Source organism: Sceloporus occidentalis, unplaced genomic scaffold, assembly GCF_023333645.1.
Source record: "Sceloporus occidentalis isolate IW3139 unplaced genomic scaffold, rSceOcc1.0.p SCAF_8, whole genome shotgun sequence".
NCBI lineage: Eukaryota > Metazoa > Chordata > Lepidosauria > Squamata > Phrynosomatidae > Sceloporus > Sceloporus occidentalis.
This window is the reverse complement of record NW_028316988.1, coordinates 19,854,122-19,865,000: the sequence shown is the minus strand read 5'-3', so window position 1 is coordinate 19,865,000 and position 10,879 is coordinate 19,854,122. Positions and strand designations below refer to the sequence as shown.

At 38.4% G+C, this 10,879-nt stretch overlaps 1 protein-coding gene across 1 annotated transcript in view; it reads right to left on the bottom strand.

Moving 5' to 3' along the window:
- Positions 1 to 10,879, bottom strand: part of LHX3 (LIM homeobox 3) — a 25,201-nt gene extending 14,322 nt beyond the window's left edge. Inside the window, exon 1 of the mRNA XM_089537024.1 lies at positions 10,646 to 10,879. Within this exon, the coding sequence (XP_089393150.1) occupies positions 10,646 to 10,715 (70 nt within the window). The 5' untranslated portion in view covers positions 10,716 to 10,879. The remainder of the gene's footprint in view (positions 1 to 10,645) is intronic.

Here is a 10,879-nt window from a genome sequence, read left to right as displayed (position 1 = left end):
GATCGCCTTCTCTCCCTTCGGGCTTTCCCCCCCCAAAATGGCTTTTAATTCCGCTGTTTGGATACAATCGCTTTTTAAAAATCCCGTTTTAAGTTGATAGGGACCAGATTGTTGTGAGCCGCCTCGGAGGGGCCCTTTTCTTGGGGGAAAGGCGGAGTACTGAAAAAATAAACATCGTTACTGTTTCAATCAAGTAAATGTTGGGAGATTTTATACACACACACACACAACATTTACTTGATTGAAATTAGATAGATAGATAGATAGATAGATAGATAGATAGATAGATAGATAGATAGAGATATATAGAATATATAAATAAAGAATATATATTTAAAAAATCGTTACCGTTTCAATCATGTAAATGTTGGGAGATATATATATATATATATATCTCCCAACATTTACTTGATTGAAACGGTAACGGTTATATATATAAAATCATATTTTATATTTTGAAATCATATTTTATATTTTAATATTTTAATATCAATGCACCTTTTTGTTATGCTTTTCATTGTCCTGTTGTTGTTGTCGATTTTAATATTGTAAGCCGCCCTGAGTCCCAGTTTTGGGGAAAGGGCGGGATATAAATCAATATAATAATACAATGTAATATTTATTATTATTATTATTATAAATAGAAGAAGAAGAAGCAGCAACTATGAGTAATAATAATAATAATAATTTATATTATTATAAAATAGAAGAAAAATCAACTATGTATAATAATAATAATAATAATAATTTATATTATTATAAAATAGAAGAAAAAGCAACTATGTATAATAATAATAATAATTTATATTATTATAAAATAGAAGAAAAAGCAACTATGTATAATAATAATAATAATTTATATTATTATAAAATAGAAGAAAAATAACTATGTATAATAATAATAATAATAATAATTTATATTATTATAAAAAGAAGAAGAGGAAGAGGAGGAAGAAGAAGATGATGATGATGAAGAAACATCTATGACTCTGGGTTCGAATCTCAGCTCGGCCGTTTATTTTATTTTGTTTTAATTAAATGATTTTAACTTTAAAAAATACTACAAAGTTTTTTTTTTAAATGTGTTTTTATTCTTTTTGTGATCCGCCTTGGGCTCCTTTTTTGGGGCGGGGGAGAAAGGCGGCACGGGGTAAAAAAATGAAATAAATAAATTGAGGGTTGGCATCAGTCAGAAAGGGCTTGAAAACACCCAACAACAGCAACAACAACAACAACAACAACAAAATGTACTATACATTATTTAACGGAGTAAAAATCCTTCGTGGCTCAAGAGAGGGCTATAAATACTCCAAACATAGCTTTGGCGAAGGAACTGAAGTTTAGGTTCCTAGAAAGGAAAAGGTCCTTTCTGCCGACTACAACTCCCATCATCCCCAAGAAAGGAGCCCTCAAACATGGACGCCACCATTTACCTCTCCAGAATTTATCCCAAAATCCATCCTTCTGCGGATTTTTTCAAAGAGAGATCCATCTTTTATCTGCTTTTAACTTTCGTTATGATTTTAAAATCGCTTTTATCTATGTATGGAACAGGTGTGAACGTTTGTACATGTCTTTTCTGTTTAGAAACATTTGCGCATTAAAATCACTAAAATCATTAAAAATCACTTTCGTGGTGCTTTCATTTGGTGTGTTTTGTTTAAAACGGGTTTCCACCTCTTTTTTTTTACAAACCGTTTTAATGCGTGATGGAAGCCGCCTTGGAAGAAAGGCGGCATGTAAATAAAGTAAACCAATAAATGAAAGGAACGGTGTAAGGTTCAGCCAAGCAAGGTCTAACGGAGAGGGTAGTTAGGAGAGAGGAACGTCGTTACTCTCTCCGTTATTCTGGCCTCTCTGGACCCTTTCCGTCTTGGGACGGCTGGGCAAAATGTTATTTGCTTTATTTTATTTCTGTGCCGCCTTTCACCCAGAAAGGGACCCAAGGCGGCTCACAAATCAATTGAAAAATCAATCAATCAATCAATCAATATCTCAAGTTTGTTAAAATTAAAAATGCTGGGGGCATTTGAGGGTCTGCTGTCTTAAAACGGAGAATGAAAAAAGATCGGACGTTCCTCGTTGCAAGGAGCTCAGATTTCCAAGGAAGAAGAAAAAAAGAAGGAAGGGGGGAAAAAGAAAAAGAAGAAAGAGAGGGAGGAGGAGAAGGAGGAAGAGGAGAAGGGATGGAAGGAAGGAAGAAAGAAAGGAAGGGAAGGGAAGGGAAAGCAGGAAGGGGGACCAAAGAAAGACAAGAAGGAAGAGGCAAAAGAAGGAAGGAAGGAAGAAGGGAGGAAGGGAAGGGAAGGGAAGGGAAGGGAAGGGAAGGGAAGGGAAGGGAAGGGAAGGGAAGGGAAGGGAAGGGAAGGGAGGAAGAGAGAACCAAAGACAAGAAGGAAGGAAGGAAAGAAGGGAGAAGGGAGGAAGGGAAGGGAGGAAGAGGGGACCAAAGAAAGACAAGAAGAAAGAGGAAAAAGAAGGAAGGAAGGCAAGAAGGAAGGAAGGAAGAAGGGAGGAAGGGAAGGGAAGGGAAGGGAAAAGAGAGAACCAAAGAAAGACAAGAAGGAAGGAAGGAAGGAAGGAAGGAAGGAAGGAAGGAAGGAAGAAGGGAAGGGAGGAAGGAAGGAAGAAGGGAGGAAGGGGAGGGAAAGAGAGAACCAGACAAGAAGGAAGGAAGGAATCCCAACTAAAGAAGGTCCATTCAATGAATGGGGTTTAGCTCTGTGTTGACTCACCATTCAACAACTGAGTCAATGAGACTTCTCTAGTTGGGCCTAAACCAATAGAATTCAGATAGTTGTTGTGATATTACAATGACGGTGATTATTACCATTCCAACAACTTAACAATTTCATAGTAACAATGGTAGAATCATAGAATCATGGAAGAGACCATAAAGGCCATCCATATTGTTGCTGTTGTTGCTGCTGATGATGATGATAACAACGACTCTTTGCATCATATCATTGTCCAACTGTGAAACGGTTGGACTCATCACAATAGTTAGTAGTTGTGATGATGAGGATGGCGACGAAACACATCTAAACATCTTTCTGCACCGTAGGTACTTCTGCTCCGCTAAGTGGCGCATTAATCTCCAAGAAGGCGACTTTATAGCTTGGCGATATGCAGATGTATTCAAATGTAATTTACTAATGCGTAGGAGGAAAGTGATTAAACGGAAATGCCCCTGGATAGGTTGGCAGCCTCTTTGTGAATTATATTCACCTCACACACACAAACACACACACAAACACCCAAAGGTCAATTTTGGGGGTTCGCCCTCAGACCAAAGTCCCATTGGGTTCCTATTCAGGGAATAGTGGCCAGTCCTAGCCACGGATGGCTAGCACTATATATACTCATGTATAAGTCTAAAAAATCGGCCCCAAAACATGGTTCGACTTATCCATGGGTCAATGTAAATCCTGTACTTTAACTCATATAGTTGACTCAAGATGTTTTATATGTTCTCTCTAGGCATTTTCAAGGACCTCCAGCACAGTTCTATGGCACACTTCCAGCGGAAGTTGACCATAGAAGCACCTTAGAGGGCCTTGAAATGCCTAGAAAGCTGTTCTCTCTAGGAGTCTCTCGGTCTTCCAGTGAGACTCTATGGTTAACATTTGCTGGAAGCCCTTCGTTTCAATAAGGTCCGCTATTCTTTGTGGTTTTGCGTTGCCGCAATAAGTTCGGGAAAGTATCCTCCGTACACAGAAGTTGGAAGTGCGATGGTACAAATAGTTTTGGTTTGTCGTTGTTGACTTTTGGCAACCCTATGGCGAAGTTATCACAAAGTTTCCTTGGCAAGATTGGTTTGGAGGAGTTTGCCATTGCCTTCCCTTGAAGCCGAGAGAGTGTGACTTTGGTATTCAATGCTCTATCGAACCAGGTCTATACCACTTTCCCCCTCTTCAGTGTCAAGTTTAATTTCCCATTCCCGCCTTCCTTGTGCCATTTCCAACCCTTTTTGCTTTGCTTGCCTTGGCTGTCTTTTATCGATATTAAAAAGAAAACGTTATTGAGATATTACTTTTTCCTTTCAATGATCTCTCCCTCCAACAGGTTTAGTCTGATTGCCCCGGTTCATAAACGTTACACCGCTTCGAAGCGATAAATGAATCGCGGCCGATCAGGTTTCTTGGCAAACCAGGGTCCATCTAAACCTGTTGGGTTCACCTGCAAGTTGAAAAGGTCAGGAAAACTCCAGGCCAAGAAGTGATACAGACACAGAGGCTTTGAAAAGAAACTCATTTCCAAAACCTATTGCTATTTTTTGTTCTCCTTCCTCTTGCAAAAATGGTACAAAAGGTTCCCAACTGTACATTTGTTTATTCTCTTGTATTAAAATGGTTAATTCGTCCATTTCCACTAGCTCTTCAATATTCAATCCGCTAAAATGGGATCTCCATATTCTTCCATCTCTGGGCATAGAACAGCTTTGCTGCTGCGATCCTATACTGCAGTATCTTCTATTGCTGTTCCTTTCCTTGGAAACAGCTTTACTTTACTCCATTGGAAATTTACTGTTTACTTTACTCTTTACTTTACTCTTTACTCCATGAGAAAACTAACTTTCATTGGAAGAATATTCTGAATCTCACAATGAATCCGTTTCCATCATTGTTGTTGTTATGGTTTTTCTATAAGTCCATCACACATGAAAGAAAGTCCTTTCTTGAGTTTTATTCTTCCAACACTCATTTTTTAATCCCTTTAGATATCCTTTCTAGTCTCAGATGCCATCTAAACTCCATTTCATAAAGGTTTTCCTTTCCGATTATAACATAGACCTCAGTCCCTTCTGCCACTTTTCCCCTCTTTCGCCAATTCAGTATTATACCTGAAATTCTGGGCCCATTTGACCATGGACTCTTTAACTTCTCCATCTTCCGTCTCTCTTCTTAAGAGTAATTTAGACATTTATATGGGGAGACAGCATGGCGGAGTGGTTTGAGCCTCGGACTATGGCTCTGGAGACCAGGGTTCGAATCCTATGTAAACCCAATGAGTGACTTTGGGCAAGTCACACTCTCTCAGCCTCAGAAGATGGCAACGGCAAACCCACTCCGGAGATACTTGCCAAGAAAACCCCATGATAGTATTGCCATAAGTCAGAAACAACTTGAAGGCACACAACACCACACACACACACACACACACACACACACACACACTGTGTGTGTGTGTCTGTGTGTGTGTGTGTGTGTGTGTGTGTGTGTGTGTGGTTTGTAACATCATGACTGATGAAGAAGCCCATGGAGCTTTGAAAGCTTGCAACAAATATATTGTGCATTTCGGTTGGCCAATAAAGGTATCGTTTAAATGTTTGGTGTTCAGATAAATAGATAGTGCGTAGTAGTAATGAGTAGTAGTAGGTAATGTCAGTTTGTTGTGGTCTTTTCTGAGATTACGTGCCATTTGTCATATGTTATTTGATAGTGCTGTGCATCGTTGGACACGTGTACATTTACTTTTGTTGGATACATGTACATTATATATCTAATATATAACAGATACGGATCAATAGGTAAGATTCTTACCGATGGATAAATAAATATGAATAGAGAGAGATTATAGACAGAGAACAGAAATGCAGAAGATATAGATCAATAGCAAAGGTTATTCCTGATGGACGGATAAATATATATAGAGAGAGAGAGATTACAGACCGAGAAATACAGATACAGATATAGGTAAAAAGAAAAGATTCTTCCTGACATATAGATATAGATATAGATATAGCAGGGCATGATGAAAAGGAATGAAAAAAGATTTGAAATAAACATCATCATCTCTCTCTCTCTCTCTCTCTCTCTCTCTCTCTATATATATATATATATATACACACAGTATATACACACATATATACATATACATATGCACTCACACACATATATGCATTATAATATATTTGATAATAAATATATAACCAATATCTATATAATAGATACAGATTCTACCTCTCAATCTATTGCCGATATATTACATTTACAATTATTTGTATATTGATCTGCAACTATCCTGCCTTTTTAACTCTTCCTTCTATCTATTCTTTGTCATAACCTTTCAAACTAGATGTGCATTTGCTTTGTTTTAAAGTGCTTTGCATTGTTTTAAAACTGGAATTCATTCTTTCAAAATTGCAATTTGTTTTAATGTTGTAATTATTTAATTCTATTTTAATGTCTTAGTTTTATACACACACACACACACACACACACACACACACATTTAATTTACTGTGTCTTTAATATCAGAAGCCTCCTTATGTCACACTTTTGGGGAAAGGGCAGGATACTACTACTACTACTACTACTATGTATTAGGTGTCTATTTTTCTTTACTTGGCGTCCCTTGAGAAGCCTAAATCCAGTTGTTAAGCCTACCTAGAGTAGACCTATTGAATCAGTGGGATCTATGGAAGGGTTGGCTTTAGTAAGTCCATACTGATTCAGTGCAACTACTAACCCTAGTTACTAGTTATCTATTTATTATCTATAAACACACACACACATATTAATGTATATAAACACACACACACATCTATATGTATATAAATAGATGCACACATACACTATATACATATATACATACAAATATATATATATATATATATATATATATATATATATACAGACACACATATATGCACACACACACACATACAAACACACATATATGTATATAAACACACACACACACACACATTTGGGTGGTCTCATGTCTGCAAAAAACTAGCCTCACTTTGCTTTTTGTTCCAACCTGTCTTTCAAATAAAGGCATGCCACACATCCCACCCCCTTTTCCTTCCTCCTTCGCTTCTCCTTTCTCCTTCGTTTGTTCTTTTCTTTCGTATTAATGTCAATGTTCTTCTTCTTTTTATTTCCTCCTCCTCCTCCTCTTTCTGGTGTGCCTTCCAGGCGTTTCCGAACTTATGGAGACCCTGAAGGATCAGGGCCAGATTTGTTCAGAGGAGGTTTGCCATTGCCATCCTCTGAGGCCGAGAAAGTGTGACTTGCCCAAAATCACCTACTGGGTTTCCATGGCCCAGCTGGGATTCGAACCCTGGTTTCCAGAGTCAAAGTCCAACACTTTTCCTTTACTTCTCCTCTTCCTCCTCCTCATCATCATCACCATCTTTTTATTTTCTTCTTCTTCAGCATCATCATCTTTTTATCATCATCATCATCATCATCATCATCATCATCATCATCATCATCACCATCATCATCATCATCATCATCTTTTTATTTCCTCCTCCTCCTCTTCCTCCTTCTTCTTTATTCTCTTTTTATTTCCTTCTCCTTCTCCTTTATCTTTTTATTTCCATCATCATCATCATCTTTTTGTTCCCTTCTTCTCCTCCTTCTTCTTCATTATTTTTTTTATCTCCTCCTCCTCCTCCTCCTCCTCCTCCTTTCTTCTTCTTCTCCTTCTTGTGTGCCTTTTATTTCCTTCCATCTCTCTTTTGGTGGGGGAAGAGAAACGGAATTCCACATTGGTTTGGTTTTAAGAAGGGACCAGAGCTAGGCCATCCATAGAGGGGGGGCATCTGGGTTTTGTACTACAGCTCCCAGCATCCCCCAAGAGATCCCCAAATAGATCCCTCTCTCAGAATTCGATGATGATGATGATGATGATGATGATGATGATGATGATGATGATGATGATGATGATAGTTGCCTCTCCTGGCAGAATCGACCATTACAAGGATTCCACAAACTTTTTGTTGTTGTGTCTTCCCAAGCCATTTCAGACTTTTGGCGACCCTAAATCATGGGGTTTTATTGGCAAGATTGGTTCAAAGGGGGTTTGCCATGGCCTTCCTCTGAGGCTGAGAGAGTGTGACTTCTTGCCCAAAGTCAATAGACTTTTAAAAACAACAACATTTCCTTTGGATCGCAGGGTCCGTCCAACACCCAAATGACTAGATCACAATAGCTCTCCACAACACACACACACACACACACACAAACACCAGATCCAAAAAGGATTTTTAATTCTTTCACAAAGTGCTTTTAAAAAATGTACCATTTCAAAAATATCAATTTAATGCCATGAAAAACAAGGAGAGCGCTGAGAGAAAAAGCCGCATCCTCTCCTTCTTCCAAAAGGTTTTTGTCAGATATCATCATCAATAATAATAATAATAATAATAATAATAATAATAATATCCTGCCTTCCTCCAGGTATAGGGGCTGAAACAGCTAATCATTATTATCACTAATAATAATATTAATAATAATATCTTGCCTTCCTCCAGGTACAGGAACTTAAGGTCATCATCATCATCAATAATAATAATAATAATAATAATAATAATAATAATAATAATAATATCCTGCCTTCCTCCTAGTATAGGGGCTCAAGGCAGCTAAACATCATCATCATCATCATCATCACTAATAATAATAATAATGATAATAATATCCTGCCTTCCTCCAGGTATAGGAACTTAAGGTGGCTAATCATCATCATCATCATCATCATCATCATCATCATCATCATCATCATCATCAATAATAATAATAATATCTCACTTTCCTTCTGGTATTGGGGTTCAAGGCGGCTAATCATCATCATCATCAACAACAACAACATCATCAACAACAATAATAATATCCTGCCTTCCTCCAGGTATAGGGACTTAAGGCGGCTAAGCATCATCACCACCATCATCATCACTAATAATAATAATAATAATAATAATAATATCCTGCCTTTCTCCAGATATGGGGGCTCAAGGTGGCTATTACCATCATCATCATCATAATCATCATCATCACTAATAATAATAATAATATCCTGCCTTTCTCCAGATGTGGGGGATCAAGGTGGCTAATTATCATCATCATCACTAATAATAATAATAATAATAATAATATCCTGCCTTCCTCCCAGTATAGGGGCTCAAGGCAACTAAACATCATCATCATCAATAAGAATAAGAATACGAATAATATCCTGTCTTCCTCCTAGTATAGGGACTCAAGGCGGGTAAACATCATCATCATCATCATCATCATCATCATCAATAATAATAACAATAATATCCTGCCTTCCTGCAGGTATAGGGACTTAAGGCGGCTAAGCATCACCAGTCAATGTATTTGGGAAGAAATGTTTCACACCATTTAGGGCAAACATTTGGGAACTGGCCAAGCGATGGAAGGCGTTTGCTTCAAGTCCATGGGGCCAGAGGACTGTGTGGCTCTCCCCACTAGGCTTCCCTACCCCTGCTGTGTTCACCAGGGAAACTCTCCTCCTTTCTGCCCCTGGGACCTGTTCGTTGGGTTTAAGGTCTTTCAAGCCCACATTGGTTCTCCTTTGGCTGTTCTGCTTTTGCTGTGGCTTTTTGGGTTGCAAAGGACTAAGGCAACAGAGGGACTGTTACTTCCCTGGACTTGGAAATGATGCTTCTTTTCATGCTGGCTAAAAGGACATTGGCCTTTTTTGCTGCACCATCACACTCCTGGCTCAGAGGCGCACAACCTGGACATTTTGGCCAAGATTTAACCCTCAATGATTTTTCTCCCCAAAGGCATTGCTACTACTACTACTACTACTACTACTACACACAGACTTTGCTCCTTACAACCTTAAATATTACCCAAGGAATATTTTCCTCCACAATGGAAAAATATTAAGACTTTTGCCCAAGGATTTTGCTCTCAGGGCTTAAGTTCCCTCCCTAAGGAAAAAAATTGCCCAGCAGTTTTGGTTTTAAAAGCTTGATTTTGATTTTATTTATTTGGTTGTTTGTAGGCAGAAGGTGGCTCATCATCATCATCATCATCATCATCATCATGGCAATTTACCAAATAAAGGAATAATTAAATAAAAATATGCATTAATAATTGCAACAAATAAATCATGCAATTTATGCTTTGCAGAAAAAATAAGATTTAAAAATGGCAATTTATTGTTTGCAAGAAGATATTGCAATTTCTTGTTTCACAAAAACAGTTGTGATTTATTGTTTCACCCCCCCAAAAAATTGCAGTTTATTGTTTGCAAGAAGATATTGCAGTTTCACAAAAAAATTATTGTTTCACCCCCAAAACTGCTATGTGTTGCTGGCCAAATAATAATAATAATAATAATAATAATAATAATAATAATATGGTACTTTATTTTGTTTTGCCGAAACGAAAAATAAAAAATGGCCATTGATTTTGTTTTTTAAAATAAAAATAAAAATGGCAATTTATATTGTTTTGCAAAAAAAAACCCCAAAAGCATTTTTTTTGCAAAAGCATCTTACAAATTTATTTATTTATCCCCCCCCCCCAAAAAAAAAAAAAGAATTGCAATTTCTTGTTTACAAAAAAAGAGGTTGCAATATATAGATATAGATATGTTTGGGAGCAAAACTAGGCAGCCCACATGTTGCAAAATCATAGGAATAATAGTGATCATGATGATGGTGAGGATGATGATGGTGATGCAGTTTGCAAGAAGCCAAAGGGATGCTCCCCAAATAGCCTCCCCTGTCTCTTCCTCTCTTTCTCCCATTGGACTTGTTCCTTATCCCCAGACACAAATACACAACTCCACAACACACACAACAGACACCAGCCCCCCGAATGGCAGCAGATGGCCCTGGCTACAGCGTCTCAGCCCAACGGACAAGCTCTCTGACCTGGAGTCCGGCTGAAGGCGCAGGCTTCGGGGGCTCCTCCTTTCTCCCCCCGGGATCTCTCCAGAAGCATCCTGGGGGCTCCGATGGGGCCCTGGAAGACGGACCCCCCACTACCCCCGATCCGATCCCCAGTCTCCCCCAAAGTCCCTGGGCCAGAGACTCCCTCCTGCTCTGGCCAAGGCTGGAGCCAAATGCCAGCAGCAGGCTGCCTCTTCCTCCTCCTCCTCCTCCTCC